This window comes from Anomaloglossus baeobatrachus, chromosome 1, assembly GCF_048569485.1.
Source record: "Anomaloglossus baeobatrachus isolate aAnoBae1 chromosome 1, aAnoBae1.hap1, whole genome shotgun sequence".
Taxonomy (NCBI): domain Eukaryota; kingdom Metazoa; phylum Chordata; class Amphibia; order Anura; family Aromobatidae; genus Anomaloglossus; species Anomaloglossus baeobatrachus.
Window position 1 is genome coordinate 574,339,830 of NC_134353.1, and position 26,197 is coordinate 574,366,026.

Here is a 26,197-nt window from a genome sequence, read left to right on the forward strand (position 1 = left end):
AAAGAATCCTGACAGCATGATGCCTCTACCACCATGTTTTACGGTGGGGATGGTGTTTTCAGGATGATGTACAGTGTTAGTTTTCCACCACACAAAGCATTTTGCATTTAGCCCAAAAAGTACTACTTTGATTTCATCTAACCAGAGCACCACCTTCCACATGCTAGTTATGTCTTCAACATGGCTTTTTGCAATCTGTGAGCGGATTATAACTTGCTTTCAAAAACGTGTCTTTCTTCTTGCCACTTTTTCATAAAAGCCAGATTTGTGGAGTATATAAATAATAGATGTCCAGTGGACAAATTCTCTCACCTGAGCTGTGGATTTCTACAGCTCCTCCAGAGGGACCATGGGCTTCATGGCTGCTTCTCTAATTAGTGCTCTCCTGGCTTGGGATGTCAGTTTAGATGGGCGGCCATGTCTTCGTAGGTTTGCAGTTGTGCCATACGCCTTCCATTTTTGGATCATGAATTGAACAGTGGTCCATGAGATGTTTAAAGATTGGGCTATTTTTGTATAACCTAACCCTGCTTTACTCTCCTCCACAACATTATCCCTGACCTGTCTGGTGTGTCCCCAGATCTTCATGATGCTGTTTGATCCCTAATGTTTTCAAACAAGCCTCTGAGGCCTTCACAGAACAGCTGTAGTAATATTGAGAATAAATTACACAAAGGTGGACTCAATTTACTAATTACGTGACTTCTGGAGGCTATTGGTGGCTCTGGATTTTATTTAGGGGCATTAGACTACAGGGGGCTGAATACAAATGCACGTCACAATTTTCAGCTATATTTTTAAAATATTTGGAAAGCCATGTATCATTTCCTTTAGAGGTCACACATACGTGCTACTTTGCGTTAGTATATCACATAAAGAAGGGAATTTTGTTTACTTACCGTAAATTCCTTTTCTTCTAGCTCCTATTGGGAGACCCAGACAATTGGGTGTATAGCTTCTGCCTCCGGAGGCCACACAAAGTATTACACTTTAAAAAGTGTAACCCCTCCCCTCTGCCTATACACCCTCCCGTGGATCACGGGCTCCTCAGTTTTGGTGCAAAAGCAGGAAGGAGAAGACTTATGAATTGGTATAGGGTAAATTCAATCCGAAGGATGTTCGGAGAACTGAACCATGAACCAAAAGAACAATTCAACATGAACAACATGTGTACACAAAAGAACAACCAGCCCGAAGGGAACAGGGGCGGGTGCTGGGTCTCCCAATAGGAGCTAGAAGAAAAGGAATTTACGGTAAGTAAACAAATTCCCTTCTTCTTTGTCGCTCCATTGGGAGACCCAGACAATTGGGACGTCCAAAAGCAGTCCCTGGGTGGGTAAAAGAATACCTCAATAACAAGAGCCGAAACGGCCCTCCTCTTACAGGTGGGCAACCGCCGCCTGAAGGACTCGCCTACCTAGACTGGCGTCTGCTGAAGCATAGGTATGCACTTGATAGTGTTTCGTGAAAGTGTGCAGACTAGACCACGTCGCTGCCTGACACACCTGCTGAGCCGTAGCCCGGTGCCGCAATGCCCAGGACACAACCACGGCTCTGGTAGAATGGGCTTTCAGCCCTGAAGGAAGCGGAAGCCCAGAAGAACGGTAGGCTTCGAGAATCGGTTCCTTGATCCACCGAGCCAAGGTTGACTTGGAAGCCTGCGAACCCTTACGCTGGCCAGCGACAAGGACAAAGAGCGCATCTGAACGACGCAGGGGCGCCGTGCGAGACACGTAGAGTCGGAGTGCTCTCACCAGATCCAAAGAGTGCAAATCCTTTTCACATTGGTGAATTGGATTAGGGCAAAATGAAGGCAAGGAGATATCCTGATTGAGATGAAAAGTAGATACCACCTTAGGGAGAAATTCCAGAACCGGACGCAGAACCACCTTATCCTGGTGAAACACCAGGAAGGGAGCTTTGCATGATAGCGCTGCAAGCTCAGACACTCTCCGGAGTGATGTAATTGCCACTAGAAAGGCCACCTTTTGCGAAAGGCGTGATAAAGAGACATCCCGCAGCGGCTCGAAAGGTGGTTTCTGAAGAGCCGTTAGCACCCTGTTAAGATCCCAGGGCTCCAGCGGACGCTTGTAAGGTGGGACTATGTGGCAAACTCCCTGCAGGAACGTGCGGACCTGCGGAAGCCTGGCTAGACGCTTTTGAAAAAATACGGAGAGCGCCGATACTTGGCCCTTGAGAGAGCCGAGTGACAAACCCTTGTCCATTCCGGATTGGAGGAATGAAAGAAAAGTGGGTAAGGCAAACGGCCATGGAGAGAAACCGTTATCAGAGCACCAGGATAAGAAGATTTGCCAAGACCTGTAATAGATCTTGGCGGACGTTGGCTTCCTGGCCTGTCTCATGGTGGCAATGACATCCTGAGATAACCCTGAAGACGCTAGGAGCCAGGACTCAATGGCCACACAGTCAGGTTGAGGGCCACAGAATTCAGATGGAAAAATGGCCCTTGTGACAGCAAGTCTGGGCGGTCTGGAAGCGCCCACGGCTGACCCACCGTGAGATGCCACAGATCCGGGTACCACGCCCGCCTCGGCCAGTCTAGAGCGACGAGAATGGCGCGACGGCAGTCGGACCTGATCTTGCGTAACACTCTGTGCAGCATCGCCAGAGGAGGAAACACATGAGGCAGTCGGAACTGCGACCAGTCGTGAACTAACGCGTCCGCCGCCAGAGCTCTGTGATCCTGAGACCGTGCCACGAATGCCGGGACTTTATTGTTGTGCCGTGACGCCATGAGATCGACGTCCGGCGTTCCCCAGCGGCGACAGATCTCTCGGAACACTTCTGGGTGCAGAGACCATTCCCCCGCATCCATGCCCTGACGACTGAGAAAATATGCTTCCCAGTTTTCTACGCCCGGGATGTGAACTGCGGAGATGGTGGAGGCTGTGGCTTCCACCCACTGCAGAATCCGCCGGACTTCCTGGAAGGCTTGACGACTGCGAGTGCCGCCTTGGTGGTTGATGTATGCAACGGCAGTGGCGTTGTCCGACTGGATACGGATCTGCCTGCCCTCCAGCCACCGCTGAAAAGCCAATAGGGCTAGATACACTGCCCTTATTTCCAGAACATTGATCTGAAGGGAAGACTATCGGAGTCCAGGTTCCCTGAGCCCTGTGGTGGAGAAAAACCGCTCCCCACCCTGACAGGCTCGCGTCCGTGGTGACCACAGCCCAGGTTGGGGGTAGGAAGGATTTTCCCTGCGATAGAGAATTGGGAAGGAGCCACCACTGAAGTGACGTCTTGGTTGCAAGGGAAAGAGAGACGTTCCTGTCGAGGGAAGCCAACCTCCTGTCCCATTTGCGGAGAATGTCCCATTGGAGCTGCCGTAGATGGAATTGCGCGAACGGCACTGCCTCCATCGCTGCCACCATCTTCCCCACGAAGTGCATGAGGCGTCTTAAGGGGTGTGACTGACTCCGAAGAAATGATTGCACCCCAGCCTGCAGAGAAAGCTGCTTGTCTCGCGGTAGCTTGACTACCGCTGACTGTGTATGAAACTCCATCCCGAGGTAAGTCAGTGATTGGGTCGGTGTCAACTTGGATTTTGGGAAGTTGATGATCCACCCGAACTGCTGGAGAGTCGTCAGAGCGACTGTAAGGCTGTGTTGACACGCCACCCGAGAAGGGGCCCTGACTAGGAGATCGTCTAGGTAGGGAATCACCGAGTGGCCCTGAGAGTGTAGGACCGCCACGACGGATGCCATGACTTTGGTGAAAACCCGTGGGGCTGTCGCCAGGCCGAAAGGCAATGCCACGAACTGAAGGTGTTCGTCCCTGATGGCGAAACGCAAGAAGCGTTGATGTTCGGGTGCGATCGGCACGTGGAGATAAGCATCTTTGATGTCGATCGATGCTAGGAAGTCTCCTTGTGACATCGAGGCGATGACCGAGCGGAGAGATTCCATCCGAAACCGTCTGGTTCTCACGTGTCTGTTGAGCAGTTTGAGGTCCAGAACGGGTCGGAAAGATCCGTCCTTTTTTGGCACCACGAACAAGTTGGAGTAAAAGCCGCGACCACGTTCCTGAAGGGGAACGGGGGTCACAACTCCTTCTGTCTTCAGAGCGTCCACCGCCTGAAAAAGTGCGTCGGCCTGAGCGGGGGGCGGAGAGGTTCTGAAGAAACGAGCCGCAGGACGGGAGCTGAACTCTATCCTGTAACCGTGAGACAGAATGTCTCTCACCCATTGGTCTTGAACATATGGCCACCAGGCGTCGCCAAAGCGGGAGAGCCTGCCACCGACCGAGGATGCGGTTAGGGGATGCCGAGAGTCATGAGGAGGCCGTCTTGGAGGCAGTGCCTCCTGCGGCCTTTTGGGGGCGTGACTTGGACCGCCACGCATAGGAGTTCCTCTGGCCTTTCTCCTGCCTGCTGGATGAAGAGGATTGGGGCTTGGCGGAGGGACGAAAGGACCGAAACCTCGATTGTATTTTCCGTTGTTGAGATCTCTTAGGTCTGGACTGGGGTAAGGATGAGTCCTTTCCCTTGGATTCCTTAATAATCTCATCCAGTCGTTCGCCAGCAGATGGCAAACCTGTTAAGAACCTCTTGGAGGCCGAGTCTGCCTTCCATTCGCGCAGCCACATGGCCCTGCGGACTGCCACAGAGTTAGCGGATGCCACAGCTGTACGGCTAGCCGAGTCTAGGACTGCGTTCATGGCGTAGGATGAAAAAGCTGACGCTTGAGAAGTCAAAGACGCAACTTGCGGAGCAGAATTACGTGTGACAGCATTAATCTCAGTCAGACAAGCCGAGATAGCTTGGAGTGCCCACACGGCTGCAAAGGCCGGGGCAAAAGACGCGCCCGTGGCCTCATAGATGGACTTCACCAGGAGCTCTATCTGCCTGTCGGTGGCATCCTTTAGCGATGAGCCATCTGCCACCGATACCACAGATCTAGCCGCCAATCTAGAGACTGGAGGATCCACCTTGGGACATTGATCCCACCCCTTAACGACTTCAGCAGGAAAGGGGTAACGCGTGTCAGTGATGCGCTTAGTAAAGCGCTTGTCCGGAACCGCTCTGGGCTTCTGGACAGCGTCTCTGAAGTTAAAGTGATCGAAGAACGCACTGCGTGTACGTTTGGGGAACCGAAACTGGTGTTTCTCCTGCTGAGACGCCGACTCCTCCACAGTATGAGTCGGGGGAGAGAGATCCAACACCTGGTTGATGGACGGGATAAGATCATTCACTAATGCGTCCCCCTCAGGTGTATCAAGGTTAAGGGCGACGTCAGGGTCAGAACCCTGAGCTGCGACGTCCGCCTCGTCCTCCAGAGAGTCCTCAAGCTGGGAACCCGAGCAGCGTGAAGAGGTCGGGGAAGATTCCCAGCGAGCCCGCTTAGCCCGACTAGGACTGTGGTCCTGGCAGGAGTCCTGCGCGTGGGACCTAGGGCCCAACCTGGGAGCACGCTGCGGCTCGGACCGAGAGGGGCCTGGAGGTGACGATCCAACAGGGGCCGGGGCCTGTGTAAGGACCGGTCTGGACTGCAAAGCTTCTAGCAGCTTGGCAGACCATTTGTCCATAGACTGAGCCATGGATTGTGAAAGTGACTCAGAGTTTCTCAGCAAAAGAGGAGAACTCTGTCCCTGGCACCTGGACAGGGGGAGCAGGGGGGTCTACATGAGCCAAGGGGTCCACTAGTGACCGAGGCTCCGGCTGAGCAAGTGAAACAGGGGTCGAGCATTGCTCACAGTGAGGGTAGGTGGAACCCACAGGTAACATAGCCCCACAAGAGGTACAGGCCGCAAAAAAACCCAGTGCCTTAACAGCTTTGCTCCTTGTGGACGACATGCTGTTGTCTCCTAGGAGAATGATCACTGAGGGTATATGGGCAAAAACAGGGTATACAGCCCGACCGAACAGAAATATATATATATAAATACGTATCTATTCCGGCACCCTAGGGGGGACCAGCACCGGGTGACCGGTGTGGCTTACCGACCGCTAACAAGCGGAGTGTGTGCCTCCAGATTCCCAGCTTTAGGTCCCCTGGAGCTGCAGAGCTGTTCCTGAGAATCCTCCACCGGCAGAATGCCCAAAAAATGGCTGCCGGAGATCTCAGGGAAGGAGTGGAGCCGTGGGCGGCGCCAGGAAAGTGCGGGAATCTGGGGTCCCCACAGTGATCAGTGAGGGGGGAGGAAACATGCAGGATGCTCCAGCCCTCACATCCGACGTCAGGTCGGCAGTCCCGCCCTTACCCCTGACAGGCAGGCCCGGGGGCGGGATTTTTGAAACTAGGCCGCGATGAAGCCGGGGACTAAATTTGAGACCGCGCCCGACAAGCAGGCACGGTCGGCGCGGAAGTCCGCCGGTCTTCACAATCCAGCAGCTGCCGCAGCGTCTGGGAAGAAGGTGCGCTCCTGCACATTCCCCAATGGGGACACAGAGTACCTTTGAGTTGCAGGGCCCGGTCCCTGAAGTTGAATATACTCCGGTCCGGCAGATTCCCACAGGGGCTGCAGAGGGAGCACGGTCCCAGCAACTGGATGACCGTTCAGGATCCCACTTCTCCCAGAGCCGCTAAGGGATGGTGAAGGAGACGGCATGAGGCTCCGGCCTTTGTACCCGCAATGGGTACCTCAACCTTAACAACACCGCCGACATAGTGGGGTGAGAAGGGAACATGCCGGGGGCCCCGTGGGGGCCCTCTTTTCTTCCAACCGACTTAACTAGTATGAGAATGCATGAGTGGATGTGTGCCTCCTTCCACACAGAGCATAAAACTGAGGAGCCCGTGATCCACGGGAGGGTGTATAGGCAGAGGGGAGGGGTTACACTTTTTAAAGTGTAATACTTTGCGTGGCCTCCGGAGGCAGAAGCTATACACCCAATTGTCTGGGTCTCCCAATGGAGCGACAAAGAAATCCCAATAAAATACATTCAAGTTTGCAGTTGTAGCATTAAAAAGATATGGAAATGTACACGAGGTATAAATACTTTTTCGAAGGACTGTACATATATTAGGACAGATTGTGTGAAGATGAGCCACTTACAAGCAATGTAACAGCAACTTCTATCAGCGCTCTAAGCTGCTTTTTTGCTGAGCGGCACAATCCGGCGCGTTGCAGAAAAAATGCAACTGTTTTTTTTTGCCGCCGGTTGCATTTTTTCCACATAGACTTGCATTCGCGCCGTATTGTGCTGCATGGCCTTGCGTTGTGTCCGGATTTTGCTGGATGCGGCATATTTAGCCCATGTGGCGGCCAGATGGAACGTTGCCTGGCACGTTTTTTTGTGCGGCGAAAAAACCGCATCGCGCCGAATACAAGCCTATGGATGCCGGATGCGGCGTCCTGCGGCAAAAACCGCATCCGGCCGCCAGATGCGTTTTTTTGCACTGCGCATGCTCAGTATCAAGCCGCATCCGTCAAAAAACGGACGGACCGCATGGAAAAAAAATAAAAACTTATGCAACGGATCCGTTTTTTTCACCGCATCCGTTTTTTTCGCCGGATTGAGTCGCACTGCAAAAACCGGATGTGTGAAAGCAGCCTTAGTTAAAGGGACGCTGTCTAGTGATGGGCGAGTACTACCATGCTCGGGTGCTCAGTACTCGTAACGAGCAGTCAGATGCTGGGACGGGCTTGACTCGTGTTCAGACTATAATGGAAGTCAATGGTGAACTTGAGCATTTTTCTGGAAGATGTTACAAATGCTGTGCAGGTACATAAACTAAGCCCTATCCTCTGTCTTTCAGTAGCCAAGAGCTGCAATCTGGAGAAACACAAAAGGTAGAGGCTCCTTCGACCTGGTAATCGGCCCCAGCAGTCTGGCACTAACCAATCCAGATTTTCCGTATCTGAGCTGTACACCATATCTACTATAGTGAGAAAACCCTCAACGCAATTCACATATGTAATCAGGGAGATCATATATGGAGAAATTCCGCCAGGTACTGTACTTTGCATTATACTGCTTCACACGGGGTTCCCGCTTCATCAATCACGGTCATACATCGCTAAAAGGAAACACATCCAACCTGCCAAATTCCTAAAGTCTTCCCACTGGCACCGCAACAAGCACCGAGAGACGAACTCTGGGTGTGGATAGCACCAGGATCAGCCAAGGACAAACTGGGGTGGGGACGGACTGCAGAACAGAAGGATTGTACAACAGACAGCAAAAGAATACCAAGTGCCTGAACAAAGAATAAAACAGTACAAACTGTGCCATAATACGTGGCTATGACTCCAGCAGATTCCCCACATGTGCCTGCTGCAGGAATACTCACCCGTTTCATTGATTTCTATTCTAGCGCCATTCGTTATTTTATCCAGGAGTCTGATGAAACTTGCTTCAAAGTCTGTAAGACAGAAAAAAAGGTGGTAAGATATAGATGAGAAAATAAAATACTCAGCTTTTGTTTTTCTCGTATAGGTAAAAAAAAAAAAAAAAAAAAAGACTTCAGATTGAACCCGAAGAATGATAGATAGCACGGAGATTTGTCTAATATTTATCTAAGTTCGCCAATGCAAGTCTATAGATGGGTTAAATACAAAAACGGACAGCATTTTGGTGCAACCCATGCCCTGTCCGTTTTTCACGGATTGTTTGATAAGAGAATATTCAGAAACATCCATTGGTTTTTCCTTTTTTTTTTAATTTGATAAGAACAGATGAAAGTCCGTATAAACACTTACATTAATCAATAACACTGATGAAACTCCGACCATTTTTTGCGAACAAGAACAATCATTGACGTGTGAAGGAGCCCTTGGAGTGGTGGATCAGGCTAGGATCATCTTAGCAAGCATTCTGCTTTTTCGTCACTGCATATGAAATGTTTAGGCAAGTCTGGGGCCACACGAGCATCTGGCATCGCATGGGAGAGCATCATATGCAATATGCTAATGACCCTCAGCTCCCGCTGTGCTCCAAGTGTCATATTGTGGTCCGATCTTGAGATCAAATCACAGCTGTGGAGGAGAGGGTGGGATTAATCTGTCCATCTCCCCCATTGTCAGCCTGTGCGTATATTGCACTGCACTTGGATATCAGCTGAGTGCCCACAGACTTGTATAGGTGCAAGTGATCTGAGACCCACAGACCTGTATGGGTGCGAGTGGTCTGAGACCCACAGACCTGTATGGGTGCGAGTGATCTGAGACCCACAGACCTGTATGGGTGCGAGTGATCCGAGACCCACAGACCTGTATGGGTGCGAGTGATCTGAGACCCACAGACCTGTATGGGTGCAAGTGATCTCAGACTGTCACTCGCAGCATGCTGCAACTATTTTCTCGGTCCAATTAGGGCTGAGAGAACCAAAAAATATTGCAGATGGGAACGGCCCCATAGAGTAACATTGGTCCGAGAGGAATGTGATTTTTATCACATTCCACTTGGCCCATTTTACTCAGTGTGTGTCCTACCCTAACAGGTGTAACTGAAGAACCACTCCAGTGGAGTTTTTTTATTTCAGCGCTGGAGTGGTGCTTTGAATGTAAAGCCTCCTGCCCCGTCTTATACTCACCTGCTGCCATCTTCACCCTTATTGCTGTCGTCCCAATCAGTCTCCAGTGATTTGTGACCTGTTGGCTGCTCCAGTGCTTCCTGGGGTGCGCTGAAGGTCACAACTCCAATACAAGTCTATGAGAGCCTCATTATGGCTCTGGGTTGCATTGGGAGCTTGTGATGCAACTTTTGACTTCCAGCCAGTCAGAGGTAATGGGCACTAGATGGCAGCACGGGAGCAAAAAGGCGCCGTAACATGATTAAGTTATCAGAAGGTGAGCATGTAACAGGGGGCTTAAATTTAAAGCACCACAAAACAAAACGCTGGAGTGCTGCTTTCAAAATTTCCTACCATTTTGTTTCCACAGCTACAGACTATACGTCTCCACGGTAACAGAAACTGTGTGTAGTCAGCTCCTGCAGTCATAGTACCAAGTATCTATTCTCTACATCTACCTAGGGGACAAGCAAATGTGCTGTATTGTCATATAAAACACCCCTACATTGTTATTTTTTGTTTTCTATCTTTTGTTCCTCTTGAATTATCCCTTTATTCTCTGCAGCTCTTTGTTTACATTCAGCTCCAGCAAACATGATAACTTCCTGTGCAAAACCTCCCAGTCACAGCTGGCACCGCCCAGCCTCAGTGTCCAGCCCCGCCCGCCCTCTGCACACACATTCCCTGTCAGTATTCTGCCCCAGCACGTGAGCTGTTATCACTCTAGCAATGGAAATAACAGCCCCACATAGGGCTCTGCGGTTCACAAAAAACGGTCCATTTTTTTCACGGATGCATCCGTGTGTCTTCCGTTGTTTTTACAGACCGCAAAAAACGGAAGCAGCAAGAAAGATAAATAGATGAGTAGCTATAGAGAAAAATAGACAGATATATAGAGAGAGAGAGATGAATGAATGAATAGAGGGAGGGATAGATAGATGAGAAAGACCTATATAATATACCACCTCCCTGCATATTCTAAGCTGGGGCCCTTTAGTGACCCATGTGGCACTAGAGGGTGCCTAGCCTTGTATTTAGCTAAAAAATAAATAATTAAAAAAAAAAAATTGACGTGGGGGTCCCCTATCTTTTGATAGCCAGCTAGGGTAAAGCAGACGGCTGCAGCCTGTAGACCACAGCTGGCAGCTTCACCTTGGCTGGTAATCCAAAACAGAGGGCACCCCACTCTGTTATTTTATATTAAATAAATAACTTAAAACAAAAAACGTGGGGTCCCCCCTGAATTGGATCACCAGCCAAGGTAAAGCGGACAGCTGTGGTCTGATATTCTCAGACTAGGGAGGTCCACCGTTATTGGAAACTCCCCAGCCTAAAAATAGCAGGCCACAGCCACCACAGAAGTGGCGCATCCATTAGATGTGCCAATCCTGGCGCTTCGCCCCAACTCATCCCATGCCCTGGTGCGGTGGCAAACGGGGTAATATATGGGGTTGATGCCAGATGTGTAATGTCACCTGGCATCAGGCCCTGGGGTTAGTGATGTCATAGCGTCTACCAGATACCCGACATCCCTAACCCAGTCAGTAATAAAAAAATAAATAAACAACAAAAAAAAAGTTTTATTTGAAAAAACACTCCCCAAAACATTCCCTTTTTCACCAATTTATTGAAAAGAAAAACAAATCCAGGTCCGGCGTAATCCAATAAGGGGGTCCCACGACGATCCATACCATAGTCACTGTCCCAGTCAATGAAGAACAGAATGTTCCCCATTGTCTGGGAGACCAGTGCAGTGACCTGAGCTAACATCAATAGGTCAGCCCAGGTCACTGCACAGGATGATGAGCGCTGACTTCAGGTTAGATCATTACCTGCTGTGACCATCTCCTGCACGCCTGACGTCAGCACTGCCACTGCCTTCTATGCTCGCCACGTTCTCAGCAGTATTGCCTGTGACGTCACCGCTAGTGACATGAGAACTCAGCGGGCATAGAAGGCAGTGACAGCGCTGACGTCAGGAGTCGTCACAGCAGGTAATGATCTCATCTAACCTCCTGACAGCAGCGCTCGTCATCCCCGCGGCTGCCAGCACTGCAATGTGAGAAGCTGCTGATACTGCAGGAGTGCACTGCAGTATCAGCACTCCGGGGCTGGAGCGGGACACAGACCGCACGGGCACTCCTGCTATCCTGAGCAGGGGGCCCGATGCTGGCGGTGACACCGTGGGCGGGGAGAGTGCGAAGTGCGAGGGAATGTGTGGGAGGGTGCAGGGAAGGGGGCGGAGACTCCACGCACTGTAGCCGCCCAGCAGGGAGGCAACAAGCTGTTCCCAGATTTGCATGTCAACATGGTCCTGCCCATGTTGACATGAAATGACCGGAAGCAGCAAAATCGCGGCAGTAGCGGTCACATGACCACTCTGAGCCGGGGGAGAGGGGCTGACAGCAGGGCAGGTAAGTGGTCACTATCTACTTACCTGCCCCAATGTAGCCCAATAGGGTAATAAAAAAAAAAGTCAAAATAAGCCGGATAACCCCCTTTAATGCAATGTGTACAGTGTTTTGTGTCTGAATTCCCCCACAAAAAAGAGAATCCAAATGAATGCCCAAACTAAGCAATAGTCTGCAAATACAGCGTCCAGATGGACACTACCGTAATTGTGCCTTTTCTGGCCATGTTGATCCTGTAAAATAAACTCCGTTATTGAAGGCCTGTGTGTGACTTCTGAATACACAGTGTGAACACAGCCGAAAAATGAGACAGGCAAATATCAGTCAGACAAAAGTACTGTATGATGTGACCGAGTACATTAATGGAGGAGGCTTTGCCCCTGAGGCACTGTCACTAAATGCTTATTATTGTGGATTATGTCAGCGTCGTCTCATAAATCATGTACCTAAGCCAGGCATGTAAGGCTGTGATATTCAGCAATCCCACCAGCACCAACATAAAGCCACATGCTGGACCTCAGCAGGGATCACAGGTGAAGAGCATGCAGTAACACAGCTGGGAATATAGACCTGAGATATGCCAGGTGATAGCCAGAAAAATGGCTGCCTCCATGATCAGTGCTGACTGTCACTAGCTCCAACAAATCAGCCTACTCAGCCTATGCCTGGCCTCACACTGCTGATAACAGAGAACAACAGGCACCAGTCATAGACATAAAGGGATCAGAAACGGCGTGTAAACAACTGTATACTATTGCCTGGCCTCACATGGCTGACATCGGAGAGCAACAGATACCAACCATAGATTAAAGGGATCAGACATGTGCTTCTGCCTGGCCTCACATGGCTGACACCAGAGAACAGACAGACACAATCAAAAAGGATCAGACATGAGATGTAAGCAACTGTATACAAGGGGAACAGCTATCTACAACAAGGTTCTGCCTGGCCTCACATGGCTGACACCAGAGAACAACAGATAAAAGACAGATTAACCCTAGAACGCGCAACCATAGAAATCTACCCTAGAAAACAAGTAACCTAGCAGGCCTGCGAGGCCTAATGTATGCGTTCTGGGGTTAAGGGGGATCAGACATCTGATGTAAACAAATGTATACTGGGGATACAGCCCCATCTACATCAAGCTTCTGCCTGGCCTCACATGGCTGACACCAGAGAACAACAGATACCAGCCATAGAAATAAAGGGATCAGACATGGGATGTAAGAGGAACTGCCCCATCTACAGTAAGCTTCTGCCTGGCCTCACATGGCTGACACCAGAGAACAACAGATACCAGCCATAGAAATAAAGGGATCAGACATGGGATGTAAACAACTGTATATAAAAGGAACAGCCCCATCTACAGTAAGCTTCTGCCTGGCCTCACATGGCTGATACCAGAGAACAACAGATACCAGTCACAGACTAAAGCGATCAGACATGAGATGTAAACAAGCAGTCATGCAGGCTTAGGAGCGGCCCCTGCTGCACCCCTTACCCCTTATCCCGGGGCTCTCGTCCTTCACCCTGATCTTCTGGATCTTCACCGGCCTGCCGCTTAAGGTGGACAGTACCAGCCGCTGCCGGAAGAAGTTGCAGCCCTCGAAGCGCAGGCAGTGCCCCTGGGTCGCCATGCTGTCCCCCGCCCGGAAGCCAGGCGCACACAGCACACGTGGTTTAGAACGGGAAGTCGGATGGAAGGCTGAGACTGAGGTCACAGGTCATGTGAAAGGGGTGGAGTGAACACACTACACAAACAGAAGCTTTTTTTTTCCTGAAAAAAAACTTTATTAACAACCTTATTCGGCAGACAAATTCCCAGGCGGCCTTTTACGTGCTGAACAGCAGCAGCAAGGTCTTCAGTGGCACTGACTGTGTGCGGCGGCCTGGGAGGAGCAGTCTATGCAGCCATTGTGTAGCTGGGCTTCAGCACACTGTGATTTTAGCTATAAAATACTGCAATACTGAGGCTTTACTGTGTATACAGCGAGTGCTCAGACAATCACAGCTTCAGGTCCAAATATAAAGCAAAAAAGGTTTAAAAAATATAGAATTTCCTCCCCCAAAAATACATTTGTTCTCGCCACGTCCACGAAGATCCGATTTGTCAAAAGACAAAAGCCGTAAAGGGAAAACAATTTTAATATTCATGTTTCGGTTGTCAGATATCTCGAGGAAAAAAAATACAATAAGAAGCGATAAAACATCGAATGTACCCAAAATGGTGACAATAACATCTCACCCCGCGAAGAAACTCACACAGCCCCGTCTACAGACACATGGAGCCATGGCCACACTCTTCTATGGGGCACCTTATTCCAGGACTCGTCCTGAAGCCTCTTCTTATCTCTTTTTTATCCTGAGCGCTTTTTACCATGTTTTTGGCCATCTTTGTTTTTTATCTCTTCACACATTCAGTCTTTTCATCGTTTTTATTCACTTCAGGTTTTCAAAACAGCGTTTTTTCCTGCTATGAAGCTGCTCCATTCTTTACCATAGAAGTCATCGGTAAGGCTACAAAATCTCCACACATGAAGGAAGGCACGGACTGTACGGGCTCCGCGCTCCATAGAGAGTCAGTGTGTATGACTTCGGGTGGTTTGGGCAATACTTTCTGGTTCCTTTAGGGTTGCGTCTATCACCCATCTCCATCATAGATGAAGTAGTGAAACACGTGACACCGGAGTCCTCTTGGCTAAGCACAATTTAACCGTTTATTCTTCACACTGCTATGACTGCTCACGGTTCTGCTATTACTACATATTGGGGTACTCTCTCGACCTATCCGCCTGTCTGGGATCTCGTCCTCAAGCTGCCGGGTCTGTGTCTCCGTTTCCCCACTCTTCTCACCGTGTCCACCTCTGGGCCCCAACAGCTGTCTAGTCGTACGACTTCTATGAGCCTACTTAAATTTACCTATGAATAAGGACATGTTTTTAACCTCCTGTCCGAAACGCTTAAGGATATTATGATACCCCTTTCCCCCCTTTTGCGGTTTTCATATTTTTATCTTATATGTCTCAATAAATTTTTGATTTTTATATAAAATAATTTTTGATGCTGGATTCCATTTTTCCCTGCCCCCTTCCTCCCCTCATTGATTTACTACTTGAATTTACCTCAGAGTTCCCTTACACCGTAGCCACGTCTTCCCTTACTCGAACCCTATTCAGAACTGGCACTCCAAGAGGGCCTTACCACTTAGCCAAACCACTTGCCACCTGTCACTCCTCCTCTAGTAGGCTCAACACTATCTTATCTAACATCTAACATACCGCTTCTCCTGCCCGACCACTAGATGGCGCTACATGGTCCTGTCTCTGCTACATCGGGGCCTACAGTTCACTAGCAGCAGTACATATCATATACACTTTAATACCTAACAACATCTACAATATACTTAGTCTAAAATACATCTTTTATAGTTAGGAAAATGGCATAAACAGCATGGGGACTCGACCACCTCCTACACACAGACCCCTGGTTTTGTAAAGTTTTTTAAGCTTTTCTGCTTCATAAGTTATAACATAAGCATTTTCTTAATTGCTTAATGGATTTAGAAAAACATGAGAAAATCTCCACAAAAAGAAGCTTCATGGAACTATATCACATTTTTGCCAGCAATGAAGCGCCTGCTGCACTCTCATCACTTTACGTACCAGTGAGCGGTGACCAGAGCTGGAGAGGAGGAGAGTGCGGGGAATTTGTTAGGCCCTTCAACTGCTTTTACGTTTGTCTGTTCCTGGGAAAGCTGAGTGGCACGCTTTCCCAGGAACTGATACAACTTACAGCAACTGAAAAACCTCATAACATAATAGAAGTTGTTAGAAGGGGGTAGATAGCACCCCCTTTCCTAAACTATAATGCCAGTCCCTCTAAAAAAAAAACAAACAAAAAAAGATCTCCCCCTCTTCTATTAAAAATAAAGAGCGTATATAAATATATTTGGTATTGCCGCAAATGTAAAAGTATGATCTATCAAAGTATAAAATCAGCCTGTACTGTAAATGCCATAATCAGAAAGAAAATCCAAATACAAGCACTGTAGTTTTTTTAGTCACCCCACCTCCTTAAGATGCAATTAAACCAATGTGCTCTCCACATAAATGTTAAAACATTACGGGTAAACCATTTTTAAACAAATTTGTGAATGCTCCCTCTAGTGTTTAAAAGTTGAAAACATCAAAATATTTTAATTATTTTTTTGATGTTTTATACCATTAGATAAAAAAAGATCTTTAAAAAAACATTAATACTTTACATTTTTTCAGTTGTTTACTTTTTGGGTGATACATTTCCTTGAAAAAAACAAAAACGTTGAAAGAAACACTTTAGAACAAAAGAAAATGCCTTGAAAAGTGATAAATGGTACATTCTCTAAATGGGCTATAGTCAGCAGTGGGGTACCGCAGGGATCTGTGCTAGGACTGATTCTTTTTAATATCTTTATTAATGACCTTGTGGATGGGATTGATAGTAAAGTGTCAGTCTGTGCTGATGACACCAAACTATGTAGGATATTAAAAATTGACCTTGATAGTACAATATTACAAAAAGGTCTGGATAAGATGTCAGAATGGGCAGATACTTGGCAAATGAGATTTAATGTTGATAAATGCAGAGTAATGCACCTAGGACGGAGTAATCCTATAACTGCATATACATTAAATGGAAGTAAACTCGGGACTACAGAACAGGAGAAGGACTTGGGTATTCCAATTACAAATAAGCTGAGCAGCAGCACTCAATGTCAGGCAGCAGCTGCTAAAGCAAACAAGATTTTAGGGTGTATAAAAAGAGAGATTAGATCCTGTGATCCCAACATATTGTTACCCCTCTATAAATCACTTGTAAGGCCACATCTGGAATATGGGATCCAGTTTTGGGCTCCGCATTTTAAGAAGGACATTCAGAAGTTAGAATCAGTTCAAAAGCGGCTAACTCGACTACAACAAGGAAAGGAAGGCCTCCCATATGATGAGAGGTTGAAAAGTTAGATATGTTTAGCTTAGAAAAAGACGTCTCAGAGGAGATCTCATTTATATGTATATATACATGTGTGGTCAATATAAAGGACTGGCACATGACTTATTTCTTCCAAAGACAATACTAAGGACCAGAGGGCATACACCGCGAATGGAAGAAAAGCGATCCGGCAGCTAAATAGGAAATGGTTCTTTACAGTTAGAGCAGTCAGACTGTGGAATGCCCTACCACAAGAGGTAGTGATGGCAGACACTATAACAGCTTTTAAAAAAAGGCTGGATGATTTCCTCAGTACACACAACATTGTTGGTTATAAGTGACTTAGGGACAAAATGTAGAATTGGTGGAGGAAGGTTGAACTAAATGGACTTCGGTCTTTTTTCAACCTATGTAACTATGTAACTACACTGGGTGCAGACTTATTAGGCAAGTTGTATATTAGCGGATTTTTTTTATTATTGATCAACAACTATGTTCTCAATCAACCCAAAAGACTCATAAATATCAAAGCTTAATAATTTTTGGAAGTTGGGGTGGTTTTTTTTTAGATTTGGCTATCTTAGGAGGATATCTGTTTGTACAGGTAACTATTACTGTGCAGAATTATTAGGCAACTTAATAAAAACCAAATATATTCCCATCTCACTTGTTTATTTTCACCAGGTAAACCAATATAACTGCACAAAATTTAGAAATAAACATTTCTGACATGCAAAAACAAAGCAAAAAAAAAAATTAGTGACCAATATAGCCACCTTTTCTTTATGATGACACTCAACAGCCTACCAACCATAGATTCTGTCAGTTGCTTGATCTGTTTACGATCAACATTGCGTGCAGCAGCCACCACAGACTCCCAGACACTGTTCTGAGAGATATACTGTTTTCCCTCCCTGTAGTTCTTACATTTTATGAGGGACCACAGGTTCTTTATGGGGTTCAGATCAGGTGAACAAGGGGGCCATGTCATTATTTTTTCATCTTTTAGACCTTTACTGGCCAGCCACGCTGTGGAGTAGTTGGATGCATGTGATGGAGCATTGTCCTGCATGAAAATCATGTGTTTTTTTTAACGATACCGACTTCTTCTTGTACCACTGCTTGAAGAAGTTGTCTTCCAGAAACTGGCAGAAGGTCTGTTAGTTGAGCTTCACTCCATTCTCAACCCGAAAAGGTCCCACAAGTTCATCTTTGATGATATCAGCCCATACCAGTACCCCACCTCCACCTTGCTGGCGTCTGAGTCAGATTGGAGCTCTCTGCCCTTAACTGATCCACTGGCCCATCCATCTGGCCCAACAAGAGTCACTCTCATTTCATCAGTCCATAAAACCTTTGAAAAATCAGTCTTAAGATATTTCTTGGCCAAGTCTTGACTTTTTATCTTATCTTTCTTGTTCAAAAGTGGTCGTTTTTCAGCCTTCTTTACATTGGCCATGTCCCTGAGTATGGCACACCTTGTGCTTTTTGATACTCCAGTAAAGTTGCAGCTCTGAAATATGGCCAAACTGGTGGCAAATGGCATCTTGGCAGCTTCACGCTTGATTTTCCTCAATTCATGGGTAGTTATTTTGCGCCTTTTTTGACCAACACGCTTCTTGCGACCCTGTTGGCTATTTGCCACGAAACTGAAGAAAAAGAAGAATGGCAGCACTCTGCAGTTTAAGTTGATTTACAGAGTGCTGCCATTCTTCTTTTTCTTCTGATGGACTTTCTGCACTATGGTATAAGCACTGTGGGTAAATTATCAGCTGTTCTCCTCTAGCCATATGGACTTGGTAAAGATTCAGAAGGCGCACAGCACTCTGCTACATGCTGACTGACTGCATGTGGCTGTTGAACACTGAACGGACCCGCTGAGAAAATCGCTGCCAGGATTTTTTTCATATGGTAAGCAGTGCTCTGCACATTTTTCCTTCTACTTGCGCTATTTTCCATGAAACGCTTCTTCGGTGATCACGCTTCAAAAGTTTGGCAATTTGAAGACTGTTGCATCCCTCTGCAAGTCATCTCACAATTTTGGACTTTTCAGAGCCCGTCAAATCTCTCTTCTGACCCATTTTGCCAAAGGAAAGGAAGTTGCCTAATAATTAAGCACACCTTATATATATATATAGGGTGTTGATGTCATTACACCACACCCCTCTTCATTACAGAGATGCCCATCACCTGATTTACTTAATTGGTAGTTGGCTCTCAAGCCTATACAGCTTGGAGTAGGACAGCATGTATAAAAAGTATCATGTGATCAAAATACTCATTTGCCTAATAAGTCTGCACACAGTGCATGTCACTATGAAAACACTAAATAAAAGGAACTTTTCTTGAAGTGGTTTTCACTTGAAAAAATCATCATTTGCACATACAGTGCATTTTTCCAAACAATAACACAGGGTCTTATATACATTTTTGCTCCAAAATAATTCTTAGGGCTTATTTTCAGGGGATGTCTTTTTTTTCCATAAACAACAATCTACATTTATTCTTCAAGAATAAAAATCAACCATGACCAAAGCCTTGGCTCTCTTATCAGAAACTCATTTACAGGTCATGTCTTCCAGCTTGGGAAATAAGTGTTGCTGACCTGATCCACACTTGAGTTTCTTAGCATTTCCCTTATAACCTCTTGACTGAGGTTATCACACTCTGTTCAGCATTTTCGTACTCTTCGGATATCCAACATGTCTTTGTAGAAAGTAGTAAGATTTTTGCTCATATGACTCCACTACAGTGTTCAAACTGGTTGTTAGTCAATTCCCCTCTTGGTTGGACCACAGACTGTTTTGTGTTGATCCAACTGCTGAAGGATCTTTTATCTTTCTTTCTTATTCTTTGCCTTCCTGTTTCACTTCTATTTAGGTGTGTGCACTTACTTACTCAGTTGGCTTGCCCAGTCATATTTTGGGAGGGTGTTATGATCCGGAACCATGGAAGATCACCATAAATCATTGGTAAAAAGGTGACAAGAGCACTGGCAACTAATCTGGCCGCCATCCCCTTACTAACCATTAACACTAGAAGTAGCTGAGGAGTCCTATCTTGCTCAAACTTCTGCATTTTAAAGACAGGGATGCCATTCTGCGCAGATCCAGAGATATTAAGGAACTTGCTGTTAATGGGAGGAAGATCTCTATTTTCCCTGATTTTTCCATGGAAGTACAACGTAAAAGGGCGCAATTTATTGAGATTAAAAAACGCCTGCGCGGCTTACAAGTGCCATACTCCATGATGTATCCTGCTAGACTGCGAATTGCGGTGATGTAATACTATTGTATGTTCTGAGGATTTCGATAGCGTTAGGGCAATGACAACCAGAGACGAGTTCTTGGTACAGAGATGTTTATAATATGTAACCACGATAGGTACACAAACGGAACAAACACAGTAAAACAATAACACACGAAATACCTTCCCGAATCGGAGCGAAGGGAATTTCCGGGACCACGCACCGGACTCCCCCAGGGAGACCACCAAGAGCGAACCCCTATACAGGGACTGTCTGGCAATCACCCCGGAAGGCCTAAATGCGCAGCAGCCGGGACACAAGGGGCAAGAGGTAAAGTCCAGAAGTGTCCGTACGGGATGATAGTCCAGAGTGGTTACGAACCGGAAGGAACCGGGCAGAAGTGCTGACCAAAGACGGCAGACGGAGTCCGGGCACAGCTTGAAGAAACCGGGTACGGTCCAGAGTCGGTGTCGGTAGTCTTTCAGGAGGATCCAAATGGCAATCAGGAATTAGGAGCAGCAAAGCAGGAGCACACAGCAAGCAGTATACTCAGGCACTGGACTAGGCTTAGAGGCGGCCTTTTAAGCAGCTGGACAGGAAGTAGGGCAACAGAACAGTAAACTCCATGTTAACCGAGGGCAAGCTCTTTCAAAAGAGAACTGGAAATCCCGGAAACCTGACAGGTGAATGGAGAAACTCACTTTTTTGATACAGCAGGAGTGGCGCTGTCTTGGCTGGATATTAATGAGAGGTCCATGAGGAGGAAGAATACTTGAAGATCACCCTTTCTACTGCCAGGTGCTGCTGTTTCTTTTTGTCTGAGACGCTATGCTGGTATAATTACTACTGATCATTTCATTTTGGATCCAGGGCGGGAGATGACCGGTTCACTGTGGACACTCGTTACGGGAACAAGCTGTGGACCCTTCTCCCTGCATGGACTCTGGGCGAGTTTTCTAGCCCTGATTCTCTCTATCTGAGAGAAATGTGCAAGTTACACTTGTTTTTGAGGGTGGGGGCACTGTGCACTGGTGTACAGGGCTCTATTTCCCTCCTTGTTTTTTTCGTTTTATTGTTGTATTTTGCAATTAATATGTGGGGTGTGGTGTACCTCAGTCGTGTCGCTCAAGCTAATGCTAACAGGAATTGGTGGAGATTGCCTCTCTCCCCCAGGAATGGAGTATGCTCTGGTTTATTATTTTTTAATCTGCTCTTATGGCGACATCACTTAATATTGTAGCGTGGAATGTTAGGGGGCTTGGGGATGCGAATAAGAGGTGTGCTAGATTTACTCATTAGCAAACGTTTTTCCCGGCTATTCTATGTTTATCTGAGACCCACATGGTGAGAGATAATGTTCATTGGCTGAGGAATGGATGGATCACACATGAATATCGTTCCACATACTCGACCCATGCACGGGGTGTCAGTGTGTTGGTGCACAAATCCATGCCTTTTCTCATGTACCAAGTCAGTGGTTGACCCTGGGGGCAGATTTGTTTGTTTACTTTGCACGCTGTATGATATACAATTTATTTTGGTTCCGTTATACATCCCTCCACCGTACTCAGTCGAAGCAGTAAGAAGAATCTTGTCTGTTTTAGACTCCTTCCACCCTGCGCCGACTCTTCTGATAGGGATGTAAATATGTGTTAAAATCCCCTATCTAGATAAGCTACATTCGGGGAACATATCAGAGGATGCTGCCCCAACTTCATTTGCTAGAATTCTGACAGAGTTGGGTTTGGTAGACCTTTGGCGCGTCCAAAACCCCACATCCAAATAGTTTTCCTGCTACTCTAGCTCCCACCACACTATGTCACGGATAGACCTGGCTATTGGGAACACAATTATGACCTCATATGTACAAATGGTGGCCTATCTACCTAGAAGCATATCTGATCACTCACTACTCCATGTTACACGTTCATGGGGAAACCCCCTCACCCTGTCTAGGCCTATCTGGAAACTTAATCCCTTCTGGATCCAGCTTATAGGGGGATCTTTGCATGATATTATTTTAGAATATTTTCAACTTAATGAGTGCTCTGCACCATCACATATAGTCTGGGACTCTATGAAAGCCGTGGTAAGGGGCATCTATATCAGAGAAATATGCATACGTAAAAACCAAAACAGACGCTACACCCAGAGTCTAATTCAGGAAGTATCTGTTGCGGAGGCTGCGGTGGTGCTCAACCCGACAGAGGAAACTAAAAACACTCTAGAGAAGGCACAAATAAACGTTACTTCTTTAAACAGAAATATTTCATAGAGGGGGAGGGAGTAGGGAACTTACTAGCCACGGTCATTAGGGCACAGGAAGGATCTTCATATGTAAATAGGCTAAAGACGGAGTCTGGTGATCTTGTAACGGAAAGTGAGGATATAGTGAGGGAGATAAAGAGGTATTATATGCGACTATACACATCAGAATGTGACCTCACGGAGACTGAGATTGAGCAATATTTGGATGCTCTCTCTCTCCCCACACTAGCCAACGAAGAAAGGGATTTGTTGGATCGAGACATCCTGTTAGAAGAATTAGAGGAAGCGCTTGGCCAGACACAAAACGAAAAAGCTCCGGGAACGGATGGCCTGCCTGGCGAGTTTTATAAAACTTATGCACTCTTACTGCTACCTAAACTACTGAAAGTATTTGAAGAGGCTGAAAGGCGGAGGGTCCTCCCGCCTTCTATGAGGGAAGCTTTAATAGTCTTAATATTAAAACCCGCAAAAGATCCAGAGATCCCGGATTCGTAACGCTCAATCTCTCTACTACCAACAGATGTTAAATTACTGGCCAAGGTGCTCGCCAATGGGATGTCCGGAGTCATCTCATTTATTATTCAGAATGATCAAACAGTATATATTCTATGTAGAGCCATATCAATGAATCTCAGGAAATTATACTTAGGGATTCAACATAGTTCTGAGAAGCCAGGGGAAAGGGCAATTTTGTCTTTAGACGCCGCTAAGGCGTTCGATAGCCTAGAATGGGGGTATTTGTGGGCGGTACTTCGGAAAATGGGTTTTGGACACAGATTTATAAATTGGGTGAAGTTGCTACATGACTCACCGGTGGCGAAGGTTAGGGCTAATGGCAGGGTCTCTGAGTCTTTTCCTCTCGGAAGAGGTACTAGACAGGGGTGCTCGCTCTCGCCCTTGCTATTTACTACTGCAGTAGAGCCATTGGCAGTTGCAATATAGAAGTCCAGGGAAATAACGGGATTTAGGTGTGGAGCAGTGGAGCAGAAGATATCACTTTATGCGGATGCCCTACTTTTATATTTAGAAAGGGTACATTCCTCGATTTTCCGCAATGGATGTCATTCAAGAATTTGGGCGGAGGTCTGGCCTTCGGATTAATTAGTCCAAATCGGCTTTAATGTCGTTAGACCCTCTCCCGGTGGATTTCTCGGTCTTGCAAATACCGGTTCCTGTAGTCCGAGAGTTTAAGTATCTGGGAGTAACTGTTAGCCCAATTCTGAAGGATTTCCAGGCCCTAAATCTGGAACCCCTGTTGCAGCGGTTCAGAGCAAAGGTACATACCTGGTGCCGCTTGCCGCAATCAAATATCGGTAGATCTAACTTAATCAAGATGGTAATAATGCCACAATTACTATATTTTATACATAATTCTCCAGTGTGGATACGTAGGGAATTTTTTGCAAAAATTAATACATTATTTCGGGAACTTATCTGGAAGAAAAAACAAGCTAGGATTCGATTGGAAGTGCTACAGCGGGGAAAGGAGGAGGGAGGATTGGCGGTACCAACCCCATATACAGTTAGGTCCAGAAATATTTGGACAGTGACACAATTTTCGCGAGTTGGGCTCTGCATGCCACCACATTGGATTTGAAATGAAACCTCTACAACAGAATTCAAGTGCAGATTGTAACGTTTAATTTGAAGGTTTGAACAAAAATATCTGATAGAAATTGTAGGAATTGTACACATTTCTTTACAAACACTCCACATTTTAGGAGGTCAAAAGTAATTGGACAAATAATCCAAACCCAAACAAAATATTTTTATTTTCAATATTTTGTTGCGAATCCTTTGGAGGCAATCACTGCTTTAAGTCTGGAACCCATGGACATCACCAAACGCTGGGTTTCCTCCTTCTTAATGCTTTGCCAGGCCTTTACAGCCGCAGCCTTCAGGTCTTGCTTGTTTGTGGGTCGTTCCGTCTTAAGTCTGGATTTGAGCAAGTGAAATGCATGCTCAATTGGGTTAAGATCTGGTGATTGACTTGGCCATTGCAGAATGTTCCACTTTTTTGCACTCATGAACTCCTGGGTAGCTTTGGCTGTATGCTTGGGGTCATTGTCCATCTGTACTATGAAGCGCCGTCCGATCAACTTTGCGGCATTTGGCTGAATCTGGGCTGAAAGTATATCCCTGTACACTTCAGAATTCATCCGGCTACTCTTGTCTGCTGTTATGTCATCAATAAACACAAGTGACCCAGTGCGATTGAAAGCCATGCATGCCCATGCCATCACGTTGCCTCCACCATGTTTTACAGAGGATGTGGTGTGCCTTGGATCATGTGCCGTTCCCTTTCTTCTCCAAACTTTTTTCTTCCCATCATTCTGGTACAGGTTGATCTTTGTCTCATCTGTCCATAGAATACTTTTCCAGAATTGAGCTGGCTTCATGAGGTGTTTTTCAGCAAATTTAACTCTGGCCTGTCTATTTTTGGAATTGATGAATGGTTTGCATCTAGATGTGAACCCTTTGTATTTACTTTCATGGAGTCTTCTCTTTACTGTTGACTTAGAGACAGATACACCTACTTCACTGAGAGTGTTCTGGACTTCAGTTGATGTTGTGAACGGGTTCTTCTTCACCAAAGAAAGTATGCGGCGATCATCCACCACTGTTGTCATCCGTGGACGCCCAGGCCTTTTTGAGTTCCCAAGCTCACCAGTCAATTCCTTTTTTCTCAGAATGTACCCGACTGTTGATTTTGCTACTCCAAGCATGTCTGCTATCTCTCTGATGGATTTTTTCTTTTTTTTCAGCCTCAGGATGTTCTGCTTCACCTCAATTGAGAGTTCCTTAGACCGCATGTTGTCTGGTCACAGCAACAGCTTCCAAATGCAAAACCACACACCTGTAATCAACCCCAGCCCTTTTAACTACGTCATTGATTACAGGTTAACGAGGGAGACGCCTTCAGAGTTAATTGCAGGCCTTAGAGTCCCTTGTCCAATTACTTTTGGTCCCTTGAAAAAGAGGAGGCTATGCATTACAGAGCTATGATTCCTAAACCCTTTCTCCGATTTGGATGTGAAAACTCTCATATTGCAGCTGGGAGTGTGCACTTTCAGCCCATATTATATATATAATTGTATTTCTGAACATGTTTTTGTAAACAGCTAAAATAACAAAACTTGTGTCACTGTCCAAATATTTCTGGCCCTGACTGTATATACTATATAGCCTCCCAGATGCAACATCTTAGGGGTTGGGGCAAAGAAGGAGCATATGAGAATAATGGTGATATAGTGAGAGAGGGATCGGTATGGAAATATCCGGGTTGCCGGTTGGATGTGGGACAAAGACAGATAAATGGGGCACGATATCCCACGCTGGCTATGATATTTAGGGTATGGGACAGAGGTAAGGCTCTTTTGAAGATAAATGGCCCTACAGAGTTCTGGCCACTGTGGCGAAATCCGGATTTGCCAGAAATTAAAAAATTAGTGGGGTTCAGGGGATGGGAAGATAAAGGGATCCATTTAGTGTCACAAGTACTACAAAATAAAACTCTTAAGAGTTTTGAGCAATTGAGAATGGCGTTTCACCTCCCGCATATCTTCTTTTATCAATACTTACAGCTGAGACACGCACTGGGAGGACAAATCCGGTGACAGTGACACATAATCAAACATTACATATGCTACTTACATCTGAGCATCTGAGTCCTCTAAAGGTCTTATTTTGGAATTATACAAAAGATTATTACCTGCCCATCTGGAGACATACCCACTGACCGTTAAAAGCAAATGGGAACGGGATGTTGGCCCCCTGACGGACGACCAGTGGTCCGACATTCTAGAACATGTCCCTAAACTGGCGGT

General features: G+C 46.5%; 1 protein-coding gene across 1 annotated transcript in view; it reads right to left on the bottom strand.

Annotated features, from left to right (window-relative positions):
• Positions 1 to 13,601, bottom strand: part of RCL1 (RNA terminal phosphate cyclase like 1) — a 49,366-nt gene extending 35,765 nt beyond the window's left edge. The window contains exons 1-2 of the mRNA XM_075339764.1: positions 13,389 to 13,601; positions 8,256 to 8,327 (exon numbers count right to left, since the gene is read on the bottom strand). Coding sequence (XP_075195879.1) covers positions 8,256 to 8,327; positions 13,389 to 13,524 — 208 coding nt within the window. The 5' untranslated portion in view covers positions 13,525 to 13,601. The remainder of the gene's footprint in view (positions 1 to 8,255; positions 8,328 to 13,388) is intronic.
• Between the last annotated feature and the right edge of the window lie 12,596 nt (positions 13,602 to 26,197).